Source organism: Podarcis tiliguerta, assembly GCF_965153285.1.
Source record: "Podarcis tiliguerta genome assembly, chromosome: 11".
Lineage (NCBI taxonomy): Eukaryota > Metazoa > Chordata > Lepidosauria > Squamata > Lacertidae > Podarcis > Podarcis tiliguerta.
Window position 1 is genome coordinate 48,416,738 of NC_139544.1, and position 26,727 is coordinate 48,443,464.

Genomic DNA, 26,727 nt, shown 5'->3' on the forward strand with positions numbered 1-26,727 from the left:
TTTCAGGTCGGTCTTCCTGCGCTGATCTATGTACATGCTTGGTTGGTACACTTATGAACATTTATTATATATATAAGACCTTAAATTTTATTATTACACACCACACACAAATTTGCTGTGAATTAGACTCCAATGCTCCAAAGCGTTTCCAAACACCATTAAGTTACTGTCATTTGCTTGATTCAGAAGTCCTCCATCAAAGACATTGGGGCCTAAAAATAGGACAGTCTATTGAGCCCTCCTTGTGACACTAATCCAAGTAAATGCTAAACTATTTGCAGCTTCTGCGTGACTTTGGCTCTCCAGCTACTTATGTATATTTGAGTATAAATTTGAGAGAGGTTTAGTTCTGGCTGAAGGGATAAAGTTGTGTCTGGACTATACCACTTCAGACTACCTTTTCACATTTATTTTTTTTACTTCAGACTATAAAGGGGGAGTCCTTGAATGAAAGACTGAATACTCCAATAAATAACATTTGCTCCTCCGTGACATCCCGTTTTTTGTGTTCTGGGCAGGATTTTGTGATTTTAAAAATTAGGGCCCAATCACATGAGCTGCAAACCATAGTCTTAAATTAGTGGAGCTCAGAGGTTTACCACCTCAGTGATATACACTTGCTAATCTCTACATATTGTTTTATTTTATTATTTATTGTCAACATTTATATATCACCATCCCTGCCTTGCAGGCCATTTCCACCAGGCCTGAGAGGGCGGAGCCCTGACTGACTCCAGCTACAAAAGTTGTTGGGGGAGTTGTTGCTGTTGTTCTTTTGTGTGTCTTCATTTTAGATCTTCTGATTAGAAATTGTTAGGTTTGGTTGTGTATTTTATGATGTTTATAACTACTTTTGTTAGATTGCGGTTATGTGTTTTTTCATGTTGTAAGCTGCCTTGAGCATGGTTTGAACTGTGGAAAGGTGGCGTAGAAATAAAATTATATATGTGTTAAGTTGTGGGTGAACATATCAGACGACACAGCAATTCTTCAAACAGCTCTTGTTTATTCACAGGCCAGAACAGAACTGAACTGAAGGGTTCAGTCAGCCTGCTTATATAGAGCTCCAGTACAATGTAACTGTAACAATTTTCTAAAACTATCCAATCACTGAACGTCACTTTCGATCCCTTATTTGCATTACTATCTACAGTATCCCCCTGCTGGCCCAGGGTGAGAACTTCAGTACATAACAATATGCATGTACCACCCTTCGTCCAAAGATCACTGGGCAATTTACAACATAGAACTTAATAAATATAATATACAGTATTTCAAGGCATAACCCAATAGCCAGGCAATACGAAAAAGTAAAACAGTTGTTGTTCTCTCATTCTTTACATTTTTTTGGTAAAAAAAACCATGAAGTGTTGGTACTGGTATCTTGATAAAAATACTGTGAGTGTTAGGACAAAATGGCTGCCACAGGCAGCAAAAAAAGAGGTAGCATGACCATACTAGTGAGTATTATAAAAAAAAACAAAACCCACTGGTTATATAACTACAATTCATAACAATAAGCAATAAATAATACACACTAGTACATAATGCATAATGAAAACATCAGGAAGAACTTTCTGACATTAAGAGCTTTTTGACAGTGGAGTGGTCTCCCTCTGGAGGTTGTGAACTCTCCATCCTTGGAGGTTTTTAAGCAGAGGTTGGGTGGCCATCTGTCATGGATGCTTTAGCTGAGATTCCTCCATTGCACGGGGTTGGACTAGATGACCCTCGGGATCCCTTCCAGCTCTGAAATTCTATGATTCTATGGTTCTATACTAAGCAACAATGTCAAAGTATACACAATACCAGCATCCCAGCAATAAATTCCCTTGCCCCTGCTAAATATACTAGTAAGATACTCCCACTTATCTCAGATGCAACTATAAAACATAATAGACATAATAGAGCCAGTGTGGTGTAGTGGTTAAGAGCAGTGGACTCGTAATCTGGTGAACCGGGTTTGATTCCCCGCTCCTCCACATGCAGCTGCTGGATGACCTTGGGCCAGTCAGACTTCTCTGAAGTCTCTCAGCCCCACTCACCTCACAGAGTGTTTGTTGTGGGGGAGGAAGGGGAAAGGAGAATGTTAGCCGCTTTGAGACTCCTTAAGGCGAGTGAAAGGCAGGATATCAAATCCAAACTACTACTCCTCCTCCTCCTCCTCCTCCTCTTCTTCTTCTTCTTCTTCTTCTTCTTCTTCTTCTTCTTCTTCTTCTTCTTCTTCTTCTAATATAATGCACATCTAATTATATGTGTCATTAATTTCCCTCATAAACTTGATTCTACATAAACTTGATGCCGGAGTATGAATGACTGGCAGGCAGAGAAAGGTTTGGCACAATGTTCCAATGGCGGACCACAAACCAGTCAGGAATCTGAAAGAGCAGACCAGGCTGAAATCCAGTGCCCAATGGGATAAAACAATATTAATGGATAAAAGGATTGATTCTCGTTTAATGACGAATCCTATTCCCCCCTCCCTCCCTCTCTGCAAATCTCTCTGGTCCATGGTTTGCTGACCCGTATCGCAGGATGCTCATGCAATCAACCAGGTTCCGCCATTTAAACTAAGCATCTCCCATTAATCACAGGCATCCCTTGCGCTCAAAGGTCTTGAAACAACGGGCATCTTCCCATTGTCTCAATGTCGGCAAATTTTTGGGTGTTTTTTCTTTTTTAAAATGACAATTGGCTTAAGGTATTAATATAAAAAGTAGGTGGCTGCATCTAATGATTTTTTCCTCCGAGTAATCTGAACCATCTGCCTCTAGATACTAAGGAGTTCACTGCGCTAATCCAGATTATGGCTGACAAACTGTTTTCGGCATAGAGTTTCCTCTTGCTCCGTGCCCTTCAAGATCTGTGTGCAAGGCTGTAGAAATTCCATTTGCCGAATAGTTTATTCTTTTTTTCTTTCGAGGTCGCGTCTCTCTGCTCTTGGCTGGTTTTTCAAATTTCGGAAGGGAGCTGTTTTTGGGGCGAAAGAAAAGAAGAACATGGCTTTCCTAATGAAAAGCATGTTGAGCAACCAAGTGAAAAATTTGGGACTTGGTGGAGGGGGTGACGAAGCCAAGGAAGAGGCAGCACCCGCTGACCCGGCAGCGGCCGCAGGGATGACCCGGGAAGAATATGAGGAATATCAAAAGCAAGTGATAGAAGAAAAGTGAGTATAGATTCCTGTATTATCAGCTTGTAACTGATCCACTCTGTCTCAGTCTGCGCACAAGATAATAAAACCACAGGGGACGTATATGGGTAAAGTCTTTGTGCTACTTACTCTCAAGAAGTTCCTGTTGATTTTTCATGCCACTATCTCCTTGAGAATTACACCAGGGCATTTTAATTCCCTTCCTCCAGATTACTAAGAGAGGGGGGAAGAGAAACATCTTGAGACGTCCCATATGTTTTCTCCAGAATGATAGCTGTATGAACAGAACCATATTTTTTTGTGGTTAGTGCGTCACAATGTCCCTCAATCCGCTGAAACATTTTGACCAGTTCAACAGAATGCCTCATTCGGTTGGTTAGTTTTGATTTTATTTCTGTAGAGTAAATGAATGGGAGGGGAAGTTGTATTCCCCCCCCCCGACCTAAAAATAAATGAATACATGGGGAATTAATGCTCAGTGTTATGTGAGCCTTCCTTTGAAAGTGCTATATAATGTGCTTAAAATAATCCCTGGCTTTTTTTCCTGCGATGAGTCATTACAATTATGAAAAAAAAAAAAAGTATAGTCTGTTGTAATTTAATTCTCTTTACCTAGAGGAGAATCTACTGATTTTAAAATCATAAGCCTTTTTATTTGCCCTTCCTCTGCCCAAACTTTCAAATATACAGTACACACGAGTAACTGTTCTCACTTGTTAAAATGAAGCTGGGTATTTTTAAAGTTGTAGAAAAGCTCTGTGAAATGTTAACACTGGCAAATATACCAGTGATATCAATAATCTGCCTGTACGCTCATGTGAAGGAAAATGAAAGGGGTTCAGTAATAGAAGCATTAAAGCCAAGCACAATTGCAACTCCAAAAACAATTGAATTTCAAATCCCTAGTGCATCATTTCGCTAATGATCAATTACATAATGGTTGTCTAAATCCCAGATCTAAGATGATTAAAGGTGAAAGGTTAATGATCTATGGAATTTAAGGCAGACCAGGTTATATTTAGAAGTTGCCATTTCTGTGAGGTGGACTTCTAAACGTATGGAATCTTAAATGCAACTTCTTTATGCTAACAAAAAAAGAAGTGTACAGGAGGGAGCGGTCAACCTCCTTCCCTCCTTTAACACCTGGAACAAATAGAAGCTTTGCATAGGTGAAAGACACCTTTCAATACTGCTCTTTAAGCCAAATTGCATCAAATGCTAAAAGGTGTTTCTTGGTCAAGAATAGAATTTGCATGTATTTCAAGACTGGAATGAAACTTTTTACACAGAGAAGGAGGAAAAGCTGTGTGATTAAGGTCACTTCTGGATTGTCACCATTCCCAGGTGGGATTCAATAACATACCTGCAAATTCAGGTAGTGCCATGGAAGTTGTTTTGGAGCTCTTGCGCAACAAACCCGTCCACCATCCCCGCCAATCAGACTTTTGGGGGTAAGCAAAGTGATGGGGATACGCCCAGCAAAGTGTGGGATGACGCTTGCTTGATCCAACATGGTATAACCTCCCCGCAAACAAATCGGAATGAATGCTGAATAAGCAGCTGGCATCATCGCCCGCAAACCTTGTGCAAGCAAATCAGGATGAGTGCTCAATAACCAGGTCATCTGGAAGAGGCCCTACTCATCAAGAGAACTTGGTAATGGGCGCAACGTTCCCCCCCTTGTAATATCTCGGTTTTACAGCTGAATAGGCCGAAGTTCACAGAGGTTAAATGACTTGCCAAAGGTCACACACTGAATCAGTGGATCAGGCTGGATTAAATGCCTTGTGACCCTACGGTTTTCCCTCTCCAGTTTTCCCTCTTTCCCTTTATTTGCGACTTCATCAGCAGTGCTGCCAAACTGTAAATTCTAGAAGTCTGCAAAGGACAAATGTGAGATAAAGCCCACAACCAAATAACCATGAACGTTATTCAGCCATGAAAGTGACAGCACTGGGGACAGGGAATCAAACTGATGATGATCTACAGCAGGCTTCCTCAACCTCGGCCCTCCAGATGTTTTTGGCCTACAACTCCCATGATCCCTAGCTAGCAGGACCAGTGGTCAAGGATGCTGGGAATTGTAATCTCAAAACATCTGGAGGGCCGAGGTTGAGGAAGCCTGATGTACACCATACCTTGAAAACACACAGCTCCAGCCCACCCCCCAAGAATCGTGGGAATTATGGTTTAGCCCCATACAGAGCTATAATTCCCAGCATCCTCAAAAAAACTACAGTTCCCAGAATTCTTTGAGGGAATCATAGAGTTGTAGAGTTTGAAGGGACCCTGAGGGTCATCAAGTACAACCCCCTGCAATGCAGGAATCTCAACTAAAGCGTCCATGACAGATGGCCATCCAATCTCCGCTTAAAAACCTCCAAGAAAAGAGAGTCCACCAGCTTCCGAGGGAGTCTGTTTCACTGTTGAGCAGCTCCTACTGTCAGAAAGTAATTCCTTATGTTTAGTCGGAATCTCCTTTCTTGTAACTTGTAAGCCATTGGTTTGGATCCTACCCTTTGAATTAGGAAAAAACAAGCTTGCTCCATGGGATAGCCCTTTAGATATTTGAAAATCGCCTTCATATCTCCTCTCAGTCTTCTCTTATCAATGCTAAACATACCCAACTCCCTCAACCGTTCCTCACATGTCTTGTTTCCTGGACCCTTGATCATCTTTGTTGGCCTCCTCCGCACAGGTTCCAGCTTGTCAGTAAGCTTCTGAGCTTTGGTCTGCCTGACCTTCTCCCTGCAGCTGTTGACCACACTTGTATACTCTTCCTTTGCCATTTCCCCTTTCTTCCATTTCTTATACATGCCCTTCTTAAATCTCCGTTCATCTGTAAGCTCTTTATGCAGCCACACTGGTTTCTTAGAGGCTTCCCACTTTTCTTCCTTGTGGGAATGGTCTGCATTTGTGCTTTCTTTCTCATATATATATATAATTAGTTTTTTAACATATCATTTTCAACAATTATTAAACATACTTTTTTATCTTATAAAATTTTTTTGACTTCCATCAATCACATCTGAAAATTTTCCAATCTTTTCACTTAATTTACATTTCCTACTTTCACTGTTACATTTAAATATCATAACTAATGTCTCCCTTCTTTCTCTTTGCAATATTTCATATATTTCTCCTTACAAAACTTACTGTAGTCCTACTAGCGTAATTTGTTGATTGCAGTTGCTCTTCAAATAGTTCGTATATTTCTTCCAATCTTCTGTAAATCTCTGGTCCCACAGGTTTCAAATCCTTCCTGTCATTTTATCCACTTCTGCGTAGTCCATTAATTTTGTCTGCCATTCTTCTTTTGTCGGTATTTCCTCTTGCTTCCATTTCTGGGCCAACAGTACTCTTGCCGCTGTTGTTGCATATAAAAACAGGTCTGCATTTGTGCTTTCAGTACTTCACCTTTAAGAAACTTCCATCTATCTCGGACTCTCTTCTCTTTGAGTATTTCTGACTATGGGATGTTGTTGTTGTTGTTTAGTCGTTCACACTGGAATTATCACCTGTCAGTCGCCTTGAAATGCAGGCAGACCTTTGCAGGGGACACCTGCCCACACAGAAGACCAGCAGGGAAGAGGAATGGAAAGGAGGAACTCTAACCAGCCTTGAACAGCAGCACTCCATGCAGCAACATTTTGTTGCAGGCCTACCCTCGGAACAAATTCCAGCTTTTAAATCCATCATTCAGTCTGACTCCTATGGGGAAGAACTGTCACTCAGCAGCAGAGCATCTGCTTTGCATGCAGAAGGTCCCAGGTTAAATCCCTGGCATCTCCAGGTAGGACTGGGAGAGATACTTTGGGATCTTTTCAGGAGAAAAAAGGCTAAGGAGTGAACCCTACGCAAATCCAGAGGGGAGTCTCAAACAGGTTTGGCTGGCGCCTTGTGTGTTTCCTGTCATGAAATTCTACTCCATATTGATCCAGAGCAGATTCCAATGTATAGTTTGTTGTTGTTGTTGTTTAGTCGTGTCCGACTCTTTGTGACCCCATGGACCAGAGCACGCCAGGCACTCCTGTCTTCCACTGCCTCCCACAGTTTGGTCAAACTCATGCTGGTAGCTTCGAGAACACTGTCCAACCATCTCATCCTCAGTTGTCCCCTTCTCCTTGTGCCCTCCATCTTTCACAACATCAGGGTCTGTTCCAGGGAGTCTTCTCTTCTCATGAGGTGGCCAAAGTATTGGAGCCTCAGCTTCACGATCTGTCCTTCCAGTGAGCACTCAGGGCTGATTTCCTTCAGAATGGATGCATTTGATCTTCTTGCAGTCCATGGGACTCTCAAGAGTCTCCTCCAGCACCATAATTCAAAAGCGTCAATTCTTCGGCGATCAGCCTTCATTCAGTAATGTTTTAAGCATTTTGAAACCGGCCTTCTTAAAGTTCAGAGTGCATGTTGAACTGCACTTAACCTTCCTTCACCTCTGTATAACGAAACCCAAGAGAACAAGATCACTTCCTACCAAGGTTCCTTCTACTTCTACTTCATCGATCACCTCCTTCCTGTTGGTGAGGACCAGGTCTAAGATAGATCCCCTTGTTGCTCCTCCCACTTTCTGAGAAATGAAATAGTCAGCGAGGCAATAGAGGAATTTGTTGGACCTTGTATTCTTGGCAGAGATACCCCAACAAATATTGGGGTAGTTGAAGTCTCCCATGACTACTATATCTCTCCTTTTTTGAATGTTTGGCAATCTGCTGTAGGAAAGCATCTTCCAAATATCCAGTTCAGCTTAGAGGTTTATAGCAGACACCCTGAAAGGTCGCAGCTGTTTCTCTCTCTTACAGTTTTTACCCATGTACTCTCCATTTGACTTCCATGCTTCCATGGTTCTCTTCACATGTATACACACCCTTTACATATAATGCTACTACTCCTCCCTTTCTATTCCTTTGTAATAGGTTATGCCCCTCGATTTCTACATTCCAGTTATGAGTCTCTCCCACCAGGTTTCAGTAATGCCTATTAGGCCATACAGTGGTGCCCCGAAAGACGAATGCCTCGGAAGACGAAAAACTCGCAAGACGAAAGAGTTTTCCATTTTCTGAGGTGCTTCACAAGACGGATTTCCCTATGGGCTTGCTTCACAAGACGAAACGTCTTGCGCCTTTTTAAAAAAAAACCGCCAGTGCATTCCTATGGGAAACCGTCAATACACATTGGTGCTTCGCAAGACGAAAAAACTCGTAGAACGAAAAAACTCTCAGAACGAATTAATTTCGTCTTGCGGGGTACCACTGTATTTGCAAAGTAGCAGCTTCCTTCTGAACTCTCATCTTTACATATCTCTCCAGGACATAGCTGTCAACTTACAAATTTGAAAATAAGGGACCAGCAGCCTCGAAAATAAGGGATCAGCAGCCAAAATAAGGGATCAACAATTACTTTGATAAAATACATATTTTGTTGCATGCAAATGGCTTTAGATACCTATTAGGTCCATAAATTACCATATAGCATATATTCAACAAACACAAAAACAGCAACAATTTGTTGTTGACAAAGCACAGCTGGACTATTACCTTCAGTAGCTTATTTAAGGGACATCATCAATAAGGGACAGCAGCGGGACATGGCACTGGGATAAGGGACTGTCCCGCCAAATAAGGGACACTTGCCAGCTATGCTCCAGGATGATCATGCAGTATGGAGGTGCCCACTGCTACATATCCAGTAGAGGTCTTCTGCTAAGAGTCATCCCATGTGTCTTGAATGGCGATTAAGGAAGGCACCATTCCAACCTCCTCTTGAACTTTGCCTTCCTTCCACAACCACCCAAAGGCCTTCGCTTCCCAGTTTCAGAAGCATGGCTTTAAGCTAAGTGCTTCCTAGAGGCCCTAAGCAATGCACATGTCCCTCTGAACTTCCATGTTCAGAGACAGTAGGTGCTAAGGATACCGTTCTTCATCTTGTCTATCTTAGGGGCTTCCTTAAGGCCAGTGTTGGAAGCAGGATGCTGCAGTAGATGGAACTAATGTCTGGTCCAGCACAGTTCTTTAGATGCTGCCCAGCTGCTAGTATAGCTGCTGTGTGTTAATTTCACTGAACACTAGTTGCTGGAGGGGGCTATCGCCATCACGCTCTGCTGCTGGACTTCCCAGAGGCATCTGGTTGGTCACTGTGAGAACAGGATGCCCCTGGTGTGACCTGGAAGGGCTCCGCTTATGTTCTTGCTTATTTATTTATACAATTTATATGCAATTGTATAATTGACGGGGTGAGCTCCTGTTGCTCGGTTCCTGCTCCTGCCAACCTAGCAGTTTGAAAGCACATCAAAGTGCAAGTAGATAAATAGGTACCACTTCGGCAGGAAGGTAAACAGCGTTTCCGTGCACTGCTCTGGTTCACCAGAAGCGGCTTAGTCATGCTGGCCACATGACCCAGGGAAGCTGTACGCCGGCTCCCTCGGCCAGTAAAGCGAGATGAGCACCGCAACCCCAGAGTCGGCCACGACTGGACCTAATGGTCAGGGGTCCCTTTACCTTTACCTATATGCAATAGTCTCAAAATCGCAATACAGTTGTACCTCGGGTTAAGAACTTAATTCATTCAGGAGGTGCGTTCTTAACCTGAAACTGTTCTTAACCTGAGGCACCACTTTAGCTAATGGGGCTCCAGCTGCCGCTGTTGCGCAATTTCTGTTCTCATCCTGAAGCAAGGTTCTTAACCCGAGGTACTATTTCTGGGTTAGCAGAGTCTGTAACCTGAAGCGTCTGTAACCTGAGGTACCACTGTACAAAAAAGAATGAAAATCAGTTAAAACTATGAAATCAAACTTCAGTTAAAATGCCTGCTGGGAGAGATAGATAGATGATGATAGATAGATAGATAGATAGATAGATAGATAGATAGATAGATAGATAGATGATAGATAGATAGATAGATAGATAGATAGATAGATAGATAGATGATATAGATAGATAGATAGATGATAGATAGATAGATAGATAGAGAGATAGATGATAGATATAGATAGATATAGGTGTTTTGGAATGTCAGTAGGGAGGGTGGCGGTCTGTCGGACCTCCTCTGGATGGGAGTTCTACAAAACTGGGCTCCCAGTACAAAACACATGACTTCTGGTGGATCCTAGCTATGTGAGACCAGCAACAGTGTCTCCTCCAAAGACCAGGTCTGAGATAGCTCAGTTGGCATGAGACTCATTATCTCAGGGTTGTGGGTTCGAGCCCCAAGTCGGGCAAAAGATTCCTGCATGTCAGGGGGGTTGGACTAGATGACCCTCATGTTTCCAACTCTATGATTCTATGATCTCAGTAACTGGGCCGGGATATATGGGATTAGGCAGTCCTTGAGGTACCCTGGGCCAAAATGGTTAGGGCTAGAAATGGATTAGCCCGAGACTAAGGAGGAGGACTCATTGTTGAGAGCTGGTTGCTGGGTGTAAAGTACAGTTCGCAATATTCTTTGGGATTTTGGGGGGAATGTGCTTTAAGTGCATGGCGTGTATGTAATCATTTCCTTCATTATGTTATTAGAATATTTATCTTGCGCTTGTGTGGTTTTCCACAATGTCTTCTTCTGTGGTGTAGCCTTCCTTGCCATTTTTTTAGCCATCCATGATGACGAAACCTCCCATTTCTGTTCCCAGGATGGAAAGAGATGCAGCCTTTGCAACAAAAAAGGCCGAGAGAGCCGTCCTGAGGGTCCATTTGCGAGAGAAGTACAGACTCCCAAAGGTAAGATCAGATGTGTTTGGGGTTTGCTTTTTTTAAAGCAAACTTTTGCTTTGATGTTTTCCCTCTGCCCTCTGTCTCAGTAGCCCAGGGGCTGGCAAACTAAGGCTCTTTGTGGAAAAGTACGGTAGAATTGTTGTCCTCTCCAACCTGATTTACCAGAGACCCCCTGACCTTTTTCAGCAACAGTTTGAAGATTTCTTTTCCGGTGTCCCTGCTCCTGTGCATTAAACAGCACCCTGGGATATATAAACCAAGCGAGTGACACCTTTTAGGGAGAGGGCTAGTTTTCAGAGAGCAGTCCTCTGTTCAAAGACGGAGGGCTGCTCAGTCCAGGTCTGGTTTAAAGATAAAGAACCATTTTTTAGGGAGAGCAGGTGAGGCCCCTAAGTTGCCCATTAGCAGTGAGCACCCTGGCAGCATGTTGGACAGGCACACAGTTCACACACTCACTGTATTTCCCAGTAGTCTTTTCCACTATAGTGCTATTTAAATTATTTCTCAATTTGCATGTGTATACATTTAAAGATGCCTATGCGAATTGAATGCGAATTCCCTGCCCCACTTTTGTCCTCTTTCTTGGCAATGTATATAAAGTGAGATCTTCAGGGCTGCTGATGCCTTGGGGGTGAAGGGAGGGGAGAGCAACTGCAAATAGCCTTCCACTTGCCTTTGCCTCCCCCTTTCCCTCCCCCCAAATGCAGAGTATATCCAATCTTTCGTTAAAATGCAACATCTCAAAGAAAACAGACCAAACCCATAAAACCACATCTGAAAAACAGCAACAATTCGGCAGCAGAAACACCAGATCCATACATCAGCTGCCTCCAGAGGCCCGAGAGAAAGAATATGTATTAACCTGACACTGAAAGGCTGTTATTGGAGCCGGGGGGGGCGGGGGACATGACACAACTGTCTGCAGTGGAAGGGAGTTCCGCAGCCAGGGTGCCATAACACCCTGAACCAAGTCTAATGCAGACTTAACGTTCTGCCACCCACTAACATACAAACGGGAATGTCTTAAAAGGTGTGTATCTGAACATTAGTGGAAGCAGGTAAGGTGAATGGCAAAGCTACCTGCGGAGCCTAATGCCTTTTCAACGGGAAGTTTAAAGCTTTATATAAGTCTGAAGTGTTTTTCATCACCAGGCCAGAACATTGCGTGACTACAGTCTGCAATCGAATGACATGATGGCTAAATCTTGGTTATTAGGTTTTAACAGCTGGACTTAGTTTCTAAGTATAGAGAGAGAGGCTGTGTGACTTTCTGTCTGTATTTTGTTTACTGTTCAGCAGTATAAAGCTACAAGGAAAATCCTGTGTTAGTAGTTCAGCTCACATTCTCAGAATATTGTTACACATGCTCCAATTCAAGCAGTGAGATTTGGTAGGTACCAGTTCTTACTCTAAGGTTTCTCTTGCCACATAAGGAGCCTACAAGCTTGAAATTTGAATCCTAGAGTTGGAAGGGACCACAAGGATCATCTAGTCCAACCCCCTGCAATGCGGGAATCTTTCACCCGGTTTGGGACACGAACCCATTACCCTAAGATTACGAGTCTCATGCTTGACTTATGCACAAAGCATAAATGGATTGCAATAAAAGCCATGCACTAATCAATAAAACACGCCCTATAAAACAGCAGCAAAACTTCAGCAGCTAAAACTTACCACCAATAGACAGAAAAATAACCACAATCCATCAAATGCCTGGGGAGAAGAGAGTTTTTCATGTGTTGTGAAAAGGATGTTAATGATGGTGCCAGGCAGACCTTGCTGGGAAAAGCATTCCACAAGTGGGGAGCCACAACCGAAAAGGCTCTCACCTTGTCACCATCCTTCAAACTTGCTGGCGGGGAGGGCACCTGGAGGATAACCTGAGAGGAAGAGCAAAGGGTCTGGATGGGTTCATATTGGGAAAAGAGGCGTGAGAAAAACGGTAGCTTGGTATTGAAACATTGTTTATTGCCTGTGTTAGTCGAAAGCTCACTTTTGCTGTGCCGTCTTAGAAGGGGCATGGTTAAGGAGGTGCGTCTATGGGAGCGGTCATGAAGGGCACCTGCACTTCAGCATGTATCACTTTGCCACTGGTTGGCACAGGATATGCCTGGTCAGGATCGGACCAAACCATCAATTGTGTGTATGTGTGTGGTGGGGTCCAGCCCAGCCACAATCTCATAACGATGTTGTTCCAGGTGGGCATGTTCTTTAGGACTAACTCCAAAAGCTGCAGATCCACAGGGGTGGCAGCCTTGTGCGGTCAACATGGAGAGCCCAGGCGCATAGAATTGTACGCACACAAGTAGGAATTCAATGCTGTGCTAAGGCCATCATTCCGTCAGGTCAAGCATTTCAGTTTGCCAGACAAAACGATGGTCCTTTCCTCCCTCTGTGTACTGTTCCAAACATTCTCTGACTCACCCCAAGACAATTTCCGTGGGGCATAGAGGAAGAGATGGGGGTAAAGGGCTTCTGCTGATGGCACTCACTACTTGAACCCCACCCATAACCTCTCCTGCTGAAGGCTTGAAAGCCAGTGGGGCTGGTTCAATGGCCATAGTGCTACAGTCCCCTATCCTTTTGTTTACAGACCAAAAAGAGCAAAGAGGCCTATATCGTTGTGAGTTTGTTGTCTGGTTACACTGCAAATGGGCCTATCGCCACTGTTTTGAGTCCAGATGTTTGCAGATACCAGCCCCTCAATGTGTCCCTATTTTCCAGGGACGTCCCTGATTTAGAGAATCTGCCCCGGTTTCTGATCAATCCCAGAATGTCCCCCTTTTCCTTAGGATGTCTCTATTTTCACTGGAGAAATGTTGGAGGGTATGGAGTTATCTGCATAGCTGTCAACGCTTCCCATTTTTAAAGGGAAATTCCCTTGTAGGATTCCTCACAAGAAAAGGGAAAAGTTGACAGCGATGGTTATCTGACCCCCAAGCCATCTGAAAACAATCCTGTATAGGGAAGTTCTTTAATGTTTAATGTTTTATTATGGGTTTTTTTATATCTGTTGAAAGCTGCCCAGAGTGACTGGGGCAATCCAGTAAGATGTGTGGGGTGTAAATAGTAGAATTATCATTATGGAATGGAAGGTCCCTATTTTCACCAGAGGAATGTTGGAGGGTATTAAATACTCAAAGCTTTCCTAAGAGCTGTCGGGTGGTCCCCAGAATGGGCACTTCACTTGAAGTGGTGAGTCTTCAATGAGTGCACTTGGCAGGTCTGTGTGAGAAACAACCGTTACAAAAAGAGGGGTTGAGAAAGCGCAAGAGCCATGAATTAAGTCAAGAATTGCACAGTGGCATATCATTGTGGTGTAACGGTTAGTGTTGGACCAGGACTTGGGAGACCTGGGTTTGAATCTGCACCCAGCCATAAAGATCACTGGGCAGCCTTGGGCCAGCCACTGTCTCTCAGAACAGCCTACCTCACAGGGTTGTTGCATGAGGATAATGGGGTGGGTGAGAACCAAGTACACCACCCTAGGTTCCTTGGAGGAAATGGTGGGACATAAATGTAATAATAAAATAAAATAAATAGAGCCAGATTGTCAAGAGTTGTGTGCAACAGGGAGGCACTGGCAGATCCAGGGTAACCCCAAGGTTTGCAGAAGCACATTTTGTTGTTGTTGTTTAGTTGTTTAGTCGTTTCCAACCCTTCATGACCCCATGGACCAGAGCACGCCAGGCACTCCTGTCTTCCCCTGCCTCCTGCAGCTTGGTCAAACTCATGCTGGTAGCTTCGAGAACACTGTCCAACCATCTCATCCTCTGTCGTCCCCTTCTCCTTGTGCCCTCCATCTTTCCCAACATCAGGGTTTTTTCCAGGGAATCTTCTCTTCTCATGAGGTGGCCACAGTATTGGAGCCTCAGCTTCAGGTTCTGTCCTTCCAGTGAGCGCTCAGGGCTGATTTCCTTAAGAATGGAGAGGTTTGATCTTCTTGCAGTCCATGGGACTCTCAAGAGTCTCCTCCAGCACCATAATTCAAAAGCATCAATTCTTCGGCGATCAGCCTTCTTTATGGTCCAGCTCTCACTTCCATATACGGTGTGTGTGTGTGTGTGTGTGTGTGTAGTGGGGGGAATCTGAGTGGGAAACTTCCAAATACATCCCAGAGAGGACTAAGCAGGCAGACTGTTGAGAGGGAGTGGGAAATAACTGAAAACCAAGTGTGCACACAACTGGGGCTGATGGACGTTGTAGGCCAAAACATCTGGAGAGATTCTAGCTTGGCAAACGTAGATTTAGCCTCATGTGTATTTTGGACTTGAGCAAATGGAACATCATAATTCTGTCCTTATGATCAGTTTACTAACTGATCTGAATAGCGGCAGGAACGCTTGGGCATCCTGAACATTTTAAGGCAGGGATGGGGAACCCCTGGCTCCCCAGATGCTGGACTCCAATTGCCATCAGCCTTGCATGGCCAATGATGAGAGATGTAGCAGTCCATCAACATCTGGAAAGCCGCATGTTCCCTACCTCTGCTTAAGGCATTGCCAAAAGAGGGAATTGATTTACCTGGGGCAAGAAAGCTGGGGCTGTCCTTAGGTGAAGGAAGTGGAAAAGTAAACGCTTCATATATAAAACATGGCATTCTTCAAATGTTTAAAATGCTCCGTTCCTCAAACCACTCAGCCAAATGAGTGTGGTGCACTTTGAAATTCCCTTTCCCATTGTAATGCTCCCGTTTAATCCAGTGGTAATGCAAGCAAAATTCAGAGCCATTTGAATCAGGGAGATGGATACATTAGTTTAATTGGGGATTAAACCAAATTCATCTTCCTACTTCTGACCGCAGTGAACGTGCATATCCACACTGCAGGCTCAAACTGGCTTAGGGAACTCTGGGAATTATACTTCTCTGAGGGGCAAGAGGAATCTGGATCAGAAATTGCTCAGCACTTCACGGGGCTACAGTTCCCTGACTTTAGTCTACATTGCTTTGGGGGGGGAATGGGTCTAGTAGATCCAATTTGAGTCTCACAACTCAAATTGATTATTTTTGTTGTTGTATATATTTCAGCATCCCTAAATTTTGAGAGTCAGTAGCACAGATGCTGTAAACAATCCCATTAAAGAAGGTAACAGTGGTTACTCAGAGCTCGTCAGTGGTTGCGGAGGGTCCCCATAACAATTCAAGCTTCAGGGCCCCCAAAATGGATGTCCACCACTGCTAAGACCCCATGATGATTTTGTTCATCACTTGTATCTCTCTGCGCAGCTCGATGTCCTATACCTGATAGGCATCAAAAGGGGTTAGTCTTCCAGATATGCAGACCAGAAAGAGCAGATCCCCATTTGCCATGCGTTTGTGGCATTGCTAGAGTTACAATGAAGTCCAAGAAACGAACACAGATAATGATAATAATAAATTTTTATTTATATCCCGCCCTCCCCAGCCGAAGCCAGGCTCAGAGCAGCTAACAACAGTAAAATGAGACAACATTCTAAAATCAGTTCATTATAAAATCAGTTCGAATCAGATTAATGGCAACCGTTGGGCTAGAGTTCCGTGAGGATTGCCAAAGGAGGGAGTCAGGCTGTGCCCTGGCCAAAGGCCTGGTCTTGCAGGCCCTGCGGAAAGATGTCAAGTCCCGCAGGGCCCTAGTCTCTTGTGACAGAGCGTTCCACCAGATCGGAGCCACAGCTGAAAAAGCCCTGGCTCTGGTTGAGGCCAGCCTAATCTCTCTGTGGCCCTGGACCTCCAAGATAAGCCCAACCATCGCTGCCACCAAAACTAAAAGAAGCCTCTCCAGACATCTTGTTTATTGTGCATTCATGACAGCTTGTGCTCATGATGGTATTGGGGCAGTTACATGCGATCCCACTTCTTTTCTTTTCTTTTGTATATAATTTTTATTAGTTTTCTTTTCTAACAACAAATATCAAAATCATTTCCAAACATACCTTCTACGTCCCCCCCCCCTTCCCGTTAACTTCCTTCAGTTACCCCTCTGGTTTGTTACATTAGATGATAAAATCTGCTATTCCTTATAAATGTCAAAATGTTATCACAATGTTATTCTTCATGCATTTTGTTAAATAAAGTTGTGAATGTTTATTCAAATCCTGCAACCGAGTCCATTTCTTTCAGTTGTTTCTGCAGATAGTTGATGAAAGGTTCCCATTCTTTTTAAAAATCACTATTGTCTTTTTCATGTAGCTTATCCGCTAGCTAATTCTGCATAGTTCTTCGATTTTTCCTGCCATTGTGCTTTCGAAGGTATTTCTCCAGTCTTCCAGTTTCGTGCTATTAGGATTCTTGCTGCTGTTGTTGCGTACATGAATATTTTCCATTTCTCTTTCAGCATCCTTGATCAGAAATACCTATTAAAAATGCTTCTGTTTTTTTTTAACAAACGTCATTTTAAACATTTTTTTCAGTTCGTTATATATCATCTCCCAATTTTTTTTGATGATACTACATTCCCACCACATATGATAAAAGGTACCCTCCTTATTTTTACATCTCCAACAGTTATTTGATTCTGTTCTATACATTTTGGCCAGCTTAATCGGTGTTATATGCCATCTATACATCATTTTCATGTAATTCTCTTTCAATAAAATACAGTCTGTGAATTTCATATTTACTTTCCAAAGTTTTTCCCACTCTTCAATTTGTATATTATGCCCACATCTTGTGCCCACTTAATCATTACTGACTTAACTTCTTCCTCCTTCATTTCCCATTCCAATAACAAACTTTGAGCTTTCTTAAAAAACATTACGTAATTTGAAATGTCATCTATTATCTCTTTTTGGAATCTAGAAATTGTATAACTAAATCCTTTCTTATTATCTTCCTTAAAGATTTGATTTATCTGTCTATGTTGTAGCCAGCTTTGAAGGTATTCCTTCAACTCCTCATAATCCTTCAATTTTAGCTTTCCTTCCTGTTCAATTCTCTATATTTTGGCCATATTTCTTTCTTTGTTGTCATTTTAAATGATAGTACTTCAATAGGTGATAACCACCATGGAATTTTTTCTTCTAATAACTCTTAATATTTTTCCCAAACTTTTATTAAAGATTTTCTTATTATATGATTGTGAAATTCTTTAAGTACTTTGGTTTTTCCATACCACAAATATGCATGCCTGCCAAATCTGTTATCATGTCCCTCCAGTTCTATTGCCGCCTCTTTCTCCAATTTGATCCAATCCCGAATCCAAGTAAGGCATGCTGCTTCATAATAAATTCTGAAATCTGGAAGGGAAAAAAGCCCCCTCTTTATTTTATATCTGTAAGTATTTTATGTTTTATTCTTGGTTTTTCCCCCTCCAGATAAATTTTGAAATATCTTTTTGCCATTTTTTGAAGCAGATGCTATTACTTTTTATCGGTGTCGTTTGAAAGAGGAACAACATTTTTTGCAATGCATTCATTTTAATTGCTGCAATTCTTCCGAAAAAGGAAAAGTCATCCTCTCTTTATAGATACAGTGGTGCCCCACAAGACGAATGCCTCGCAAGACGGAAAACCCGCAAGACGAAAGGGTTTTCCGTTTGCAGAGGCGCTTCACAAGATGAATTTCCCTATGGGCTTGCTTCGCAAGACGAAAATTGACGAAAATTCTTGCGATTTTTTTTCGCTCCAAAACCCCTTTTTCTGAAGCGCTAAGCTGCTAAAAGCACTTTAGCAGCAAAACCACTAATCCCTTAAGTCTTAAAAAGCCATTTTTAGCCCTTAAACTGTCAATAGCGCTAATCCGCTAATGGGCTTGCTTCGCAAGACGAAAAAACCGCAAGACGAAAAGACTCGCGGAACGGATTCTTTTCATCTTGCGAGGCACCACTGTATTGAGATTCCTGTTTGTTAACCATATTCCTAAATACTTTACTTTTTTGTGGCTTTCTATATCCAAACTCTGGGAGAGTTCCATCTTTTCTGATTCTCTAAGATTTTTGACAAATAATTTACTTTTGTTTTTATTCAATTTAAACCCTGCCACTTGTCCATACTGTTGGATTTTTTTCTATCACTTTAGGGAGAGGGTGGCGTTGTGGGTTAAACCACAGAGCCTAGGACTTGCCAATCAGAAGGTCGCGGTTTGAATCCCCGCCAGCTACCTCAGCCAGTAAAGCGAGATGAGCACCGCAACCCCAGAGTCGGTCACGACTAGACCTAATGATCAGGGGTCTCTATACCTTTACAGTGGTACCTCGGGTTACATACGATTCAGGTTACATACGCTTCAGGTTACAGACTCCGCTAACCCAGAAATAGTACCTCGGGTTAAGAACTTTGCTTCAGGATGAGAACAGAGATTGTGCTCCGGTGGCGCGGCGGCAGCAGGAGGCCCCATTAGCTAAAGTGATGCTTCAGGTTAAGAACAGTTTCAGGTTAAGAACGGACGTCCAGAACAAATTAAGTACTTAACCCGAGGTACCACTGTACTGTAATTACCAAATCATCAGCAGATGATTTGGCAATCCCACTGTTAATACTATTAGTGCCTGAAAACTTTCAGGGCAGTCATACTGCTTAGCTTCCAATCAGTACATGTCCTGCAACTTTTTGCTGAAACCCTGTAACATGTCATAGCACCAATGTTCTGGTTCCAGATTATAACGCTGAACCCTTGTCAGTCTACTCCTCCCCCCCTTGTTTCCTGCCTTAGTGACCAACAGCATCAAGCCAAAATCCAGTTCAAGATGCACTTGTCCAAATAATCAATGAAACAAGCTTTTACAATGTCAGGATAGCAGTGTTAAGTGTTGGTACTGATATTTTTCCTGCACCATGTTTTGGTTTTTAAAAATAATAATAACTGAATTAAGTATTTATCTGAAGCGATGGCCCAATTAAGTGCTCGGAAGTTTTCTCTGCAGCCTTTTGGTTTCTGTATAAATTAAGCTTTGGTAATGACATTAACAATCCACAGGGAATCTGACACATTCAGAAATGTCCTCAGGTAACCAATTATTGAATCCTCGGGGTCCTTCATTCATAATTGCTTAGGGTTACAATCACCGAGGCTATGGAACAGCAGGGGGAAAGTGTTAAACTTGGGCCCATGCGCAGGCACCTTGTTAAGGCGCAACTTAAAGAAAAGTTAAGAAAAAAATCTTCGCAGGAGCTGTCAGGTCTCGTAATGTTCACTTTGCCAGACCTTGGGGGTTGGGAACCATTTTTCTCAGGGCACATGGAGGCGGAGAAGTCTTTTGGCATCCGACTTCCACCGCAAATCATGCTCTATAGGCTAAAATAAAGTAACGGACAAGTAGGATGCAAAACATGACCGGTGCACATTTCTTCAAACCCACCGACACAATGAATTCTGCTTTTACCCAAATGTGGGTGTGCTTGATGAGGACAAAGGACAAGCTTACAGATTGTGTGGTGATGTGCCCCCCATTTTTCGATACATCCCCCTGTCTGTAAGTAGGGATGGACACATTTGCCAACGTTGGTTTCTCTCGGTTCCTCGTTTTTTCCAATCTCAAGCTCAAGTTTGCATCCGTTTCCCTTAATAGAATGCATTACTGCATATTATTGTTTGCACTGTAATGCACACTTCCCCTTGCGTACGTGCATTTGTACAAACAAACAGAATTTGAAGGTCAGATTTTGAACTATGGCTGCATTTTGGCTGCGTATTGTTTGAAGAAGTGCAAATTACATTAAAAGGTGAAATGAACTGAATCTCCCCAGGATTGCCACCTGTAATCTTGATTTGTTCAACACAACCACCCAGAGCCTGCTGCTTTTTAAAAGCATCTTCTCCCACTTTCCCTTGTTGCCTCTGATCCCATGAGAGCACCTATAGTTTGCTCCCTCTCTTTTCCTTCAAATTTTTCACGTGGCCTCTTCTGGGTCAGCATCATTAGGATACAGCTTAGCAGGACTGCAGATTTACTGTACAGCAGGGCAAGGTGGCGTAGGCTGGATTCAAACTGGTTTATTTCCCATCATAGAGTCCCATCAGGAGAAAATGGTTGCAGCAATTGGTATTAAGGCGAAAATATATGTATTGGCGTGCATACTGATATACCTATGGCATAGAATAGACCCCAAGGAGCATCTAGTCAAAGTCCTGCAATGCAAGAGTCTCTAACCTCTCCTGGTATGTCCCACGGAGGACCTTACAGTCTTCAAATAAAAACATCTTGGAGATCCCGGGCCACAGGAGGTTAAGCTGGCCTCAACCAGAGCCAGGGCTTTTTCGGCCATGGCCCCGATCTGGTGGAATGCTCTGTCACAAGAGACTAGGGCGCTGCGGGACTTGACATCTTTCCGCAGGGCCTGCAAGACAGAGCTGTTCCACCAGGCCTTTGGACAACAGTGGTACCTCGGGTTACAGACGCTTCAGGTTACAGACTCCGCTAAACCAGAAATAGTACCTCGGGTTAAGAACTTTGCTTCAGGATGAGAACAGAAATCACGCAGCGGCAGCGGGAGGCCCCATTAGCTAAAGTGGTACCTCAGGTTAAGAACAGTTTAAGGTTAAGAACGGACCTCCAGAACGAATTAAGTTCTTAACCTGAGGTACCACTGTATCTGAGAATACAAGATTGGTCTTTTCTTGTTGCCTAAACCAGGCTTCCCCGGCCTGCAGGCTTTTAATGGAAGCTGTAGTCAAAAACATATGGAGGGTACTAGCTTGGAGAGAAGGGGTGTCAACTCCTGGGGGCTGAGGCTGCCCCCGAATATTTTTGGGGTGGGGGACAGCAGCGGCGGAGCAAGCTGATTGGGCGCCTAGGGTGGTGTGTGTGCCCTGTGCCCAGGGGTAGGGCCAGCCAGGGCAGGACACTCTGCAGGGCCTCCAAGGATTCTATCTGCCTCCTCCCACTCAGCCGCCCTACAGCTGAGGGGGAGGCGGCAGGTGGACCGTTTGGGGCAGTGCGTCCAAGCCACCGCGTCACTCCCAGGAGAGATGTGTGGCTCGGTCGTGCTGCAGGCCCCACGGCGAGTGCCGCCTGGCATTTTGTCACCCCCCTCAGTGGTGACACCCGGGCCGGCCCACCCCCACCGCGCCCCCCTCCCTGGGGGCCAGGCCCCCCAATGTCCAAAAAGCGTGGAGGTGAACTGGCTCCTCCCAAGATCATGACATCATGTGCACCCCATCATCCTTACAAGATGGCGCCTCTTGGCTTGGCCTAAACAAACACAGCCCCAAACACCACTTGCAGATTTGAGCTCCTGACAACATGTGTGTTAACTATGTACAAAAACAGAACTATGGTGAAGAAATAGTGCGATTGCTTCACTGCGTGCCAGACTTTGCGACTCAGGGCCAAATTAGAAGTGACATAAGTTCTGTGAATGTAGTGAATGTGCACTTTAAATAAAATATGTAGAAAAATATGGAGGAAATCTGGTTCACCTCAACTTGCTTGCTTCATCCAAGCAGAATCAGAAATCCTCTACTCATTTGCCATGCCTCAGCTTGCAAGAGAGACGAATACCAACTATTACCTAAACTGGCAAACATTCAGCTCAAGGGTAATGGCCTTTCTGCCACTGATTCTGCAGCAAATCGAACAGAACTGGGCTACAGAAGAATCTGGCACCAGAATCCATTTGATTCCAGGGAAACCTGGGTTCAAGTTTCGGTTTTGCTGTGAAACTCTCTCAGCCTAACCTACCTCTCAGAGTTTTTTGGGGGGATAAAATGGAATAGCCCCCATTACACTTCCTTGAATTTCTTTGAAGACGGGCAGGAATGTAAATGTAAAATATATATTTTGATGGGCAGTCTGGTATAAATCTGATATAGTACTCTCTGGTTAAAGTGATGTCTGGTGTTTTTTTAAAATGTAGGTAGCTCTCAGAAGATGTACTTTAGATTTTAGTCTGTAAGAGGCCCCAGGTTCCGATGCAAGACTTAAACCTCCAGGGTATTTGGGGCAGACTTATATGACAAAACATGTCCTTAATGAACCTTAATCCTATTAATAGGATTGTCAGGGTAGATTTGTCATTGAAAAGATGTTTTCATCCATGAGTCCTATGGCTTGCTCATAAGTGGAACTCTGTTGCTGGAATGCTAAAGGGGCACAGAAAGTCACTTAGTGCAGGTTTTGATATATATAGGGACTCTCCCCACTAAATGTCCTCCCGGGTTTACATGGGTATTTTGCAAGCAAATGTGTGTACATCAGGTGTATGCCCAACCTCTGCTGTCCATGAACAGTGTCTGTAATGACTAGCAGCTATCAATCTCTGTATCCCCTACGAATTTATCTAATCCTATTTTAAAGTCATCCAAGACGGTGGCAATCACTACCTCTTGCTGGAGAAAATTCCATAGTCTATGCACTGTGCGAAGAAGTACTTACTATTGCCAGACTTGAATGAGTCAACATTCAGCTTCATTATAAAACAGGGAGGAAAAATCATCTATCTGCTCAGTTTGCCCATAGCTATGCCCAAGAAGGTTAGCGGTTCGAATCCCCGCGATGGGGTGAGCTCCCGTTGCTCGGTCCCTGCTCCTGTCAACCTAGCAGTTCAAAAGCATGTCAAAGTGCAAGTAGATAAATAGGTACCACTCCGGCGGGAAGGTAAACGGCGTTTCCGTGTGCTGCTCTGGTTCGCCAGAAGCAGCTTAGTCATGCTGGCCACATGACAAATGCCAGCTCCCTCCGCCAGTAAAGCGAGATGAGCAGCGCAACCCCAGAGTTGTCCGTGACTGGACTTAATGGTCAGGGGTCCCTTTACCTTTTTATGCCCAAGACTGCCTCTGCTGCTGCATCAGAAGGTGGGCTGGGGCTGGGTAACTTGAATACCTTGGTTCAAGTCCGACCCTCCAGAGCAGAAGAAGAGAAGAAGAAGAGTTTGGTTTTGATATCCCGCTTTATCACTACCCTAAGGAGTCTCAAAGCAGCTAACAATCTCCTTCCCCAGTGTGGGAGCCAGTGTGGTGTAGCGGTTAAGAGCGGTGGACTCGTAATCTGGTGAACCGGGTTCACTTCCCCATTCCTCCACATGCAGCTGCTAGGTGACCTTGGGCCAGTCACACTTCTCTGAAGTCTCTCAGCCGCACTCACCTCACAGAGTGTTTGTTGTGGGGGAGGAAGGGAAAGGAGAATGTTAGCGGCTTTGAGACTCCTTCGGGTAGTGATAAAGCGGGATATCAAATCCAAACTCTTCTTCTTCTTCCCTTCCTCCCCCACAACAAACACTCTGTGAGGTGAGTGCGGCTGAGAGACTTCAAAGAAGTGTGACTGGCCCAAGGTCACCCAGCAGCTGCATGTGGAGGAGCGGGGAAGTGAACCCGGTTCCCCAGATTACGAGTCCACCGCTCTTAACCACTACACCACACTGGCAGGAGAAAACAAGCTTGTTCCCTCTTCTGTGTGACAGCCCTTGAGCTATTTGATGATATCTCCTCTCAGTCTCCTCTTTCCCAGGCTAATCATACCCAGCTTCTTCAAACGTTCTTCGTAAGGCTAGGATTCCAGAAGAGGTCACCCTCTTCTGCCAGCATCCCAACTTGTCAATATCCTTCTTAAATTGTGGAGCCCAAGTCAGAATAGAGTTGGACTATTACTCAGGGCCATCTTAAGCATATCCGGCGCCGTGGTTCAGAGATTCCTGCATTGCAAGGGGTTGGCTCTCCCAACTCTACAGTTCTATGTGGTGAGGAAGGCCCCTGGCAACCTGAAAAACATGAGGGCAATGTTCCTTGAACAGAGGGCCAGGACTCATCTGTGGGCCTTGGGCCATTTTCAGATGGGTCTTAGTACCACATTCTGACCAGTGACCCCTCGCCTGCTTGACCAAGCCCTAGGCCTTGTTATAGGCATTGGTTAGACCAATGTGGTTGGGAGGCACCAATGTCCCAAGGCTGAGGGAGGAAGGAAGTTCTCCCTCCTCTGAGGGGAAAGGGGCAAAGGAGGTGCTGAAGGAAATGCGATAGAAGGAGGGGGAAGTGTTATAAGACAAAGAAGTGAATGTAAAAGAAAAGGGCAGTGGTTGTGGTATTGGTGTTGGGAGTAGTGTACAACCCGAGTGAGAATGGGATAAGAAAATCCAGGTGATGGGTATTAGTACTTTGAAAGGCATGTAGGTGTAAGGAAGGAGAAAGTCTTCTTCACTTAGAGCAGGCACAGACAAACTCGGCCATCCAGATGTTTTGGGACTACAACTCCAATCATCCCTAGCTAACAGGACCAGTGGTCAGGGATGATGGGAATTGTAGTCTCAAAACATCTGGAGGGCCAAGTTTGCCTATGCTTGACTCAGAGCATCAGGGTCAGTAAAAAAAAATTGGCAGCATCAAATAAAATGGGGAGGCGGAATCACAATACCTCTTTAGCACAAGGAAAACGGAGCTATGGGACTCCTTGCCACATGCAAAATCCTCTGGCAAAGAACTTAGCAATTTCCACAGGTGGGTTAGGTATTGGTAGAGATAGAGAAGGATGTAACTGTCAGCTGATTATGCCAGACTCTGCCTCCTTCTGTCACCATTTTGTGACTGGTGAACCCAAGTAATTTCCAGTCATCTCGTGGGCTCTGGGGATAGGAGGTTTCAGAACCCCTGACTGAGGGGATCACAGATTTCCCTTTTGGTGAAGGCCAGGGGTGAAATAACTGGATGTGGGTCTACTTAGGGCTCTTCGGAAAAGAGATATGAGACTTTATACAGGCCCAAGAGGATTTTATTTCTTACTGAATCTGTTTAATTGACCTATATGTGTTAGCCAGGCCAGCATAATGAATGGTTAGGCAAGGTACTTCAGTTCAGTACCTGCAGTGCCACCTGGTGGTGGAGGATAGTTTATTTTCCACCCATAATCGTGTAGAAAACTCTTGCTGAAAAGGTCTGAACGACAGCCATTTACATTTGTTTGGATGCATGAATTGCTACTTGTTAGTTTGTATTATTTATGGATCACCTTCCAATGGAAACTTGCTCAAGGAAGGGGAACTGACATTCTTTTACGCTGCATTCTTTTATCCTCATCTGTTTTGGTTTGTTTAGTTATATTGATAAGCCCCATAAAGTAACACAATTTATTAGAAACACGTAACAAACCACTAAAGAATAATTACTGACAGCAGCAGCAGCAACAACCACAACAGTAATCAGGTCCTTCCTCCTCTAACTGCCTGCTGAAAAAGATACATCTTTAACTGAAGGCCCAAACCCCATTCCTTGTGCTGAGAAGGCAGCACAGGCTGGTCAATATGGTTCTAACAACTGTTCTTTTAAAAAACGTATTGTGGTCGAGATGCATGACAAAAAGAGCTAAGGGCTACAGAAAGAGGACGGGTAATAGTGATGTTCAGTCACTGAAAGACATTCAAAATAGGATGCCAGGTAGCTAGGGGAGTGGGGTGGGGAGAAATTTGATTCAGTTCCTATTTAAAGGCGAATCTACCTGATTTCCAATTTATGGAAACTGAAGCACAGCCATCCCTTAAATTCTTACGTTTCCAAATTTTGCAGTGCCAAATGATGTGTACAAAAATGCATAAACAAGAGCAAATTGTGCATTGAAATGCATATGTTAGTGAAAATGACATATAAGGACGCATTTTTCAGGGGGAAGCGCTTTACTTGGACAAAATTGTATCTTGGACAAAATTGCATGCAAAAATGTTCATATTAGGAGAAATTCGCAGTCAAATGCTGATGAATTTTCATAATAACTCTTTTTAAAAAAAGGAAAAACGGAAATTGATGTGGAAATGTAAAAAACTGAACTCAAGAGTGGAAAAATGACAGACTGGGAGAAACTGAAATTGACAGATCTGCCCATCCCTAGATGCAACCCATTCCTATGCAGGCTAATTCAGAAGTTTGTCTCAATGGGCTAACTCCAAAGTAAGTTTGCATAGGACTTGCTGTGTTTCCTATGGCATTGTTTCCTATATATCTACTGTAATGCCTTCTTGATGGGACCAGTCCTT

The 26,727-nt window shown here is 43.8% G+C and overlaps 1 protein-coding gene across 1 annotated transcript in view; it reads left to right on the forward strand.

Annotated features, from left to right (window-relative positions):
* Positions 1-2,393: 2,393 nt before the first annotated feature.
* Positions 2,394-26,727, forward strand: part of CPLX4 (complexin 4) — a 30,003-nt gene continuing 5,669 nt past the window's right edge. The window contains exons 1-2 of the mRNA XM_083403247.1: positions 2,394-3,166; positions 10,776-10,863. Coding sequence (XP_083259373.1) covers positions 3,000-3,166; positions 10,776-10,863 — 255 coding nt within the window. The 5' untranslated portion in view covers positions 2,394-2,999. The remainder of the gene's footprint in view (positions 3,167-10,775; positions 10,864-26,727) is intronic.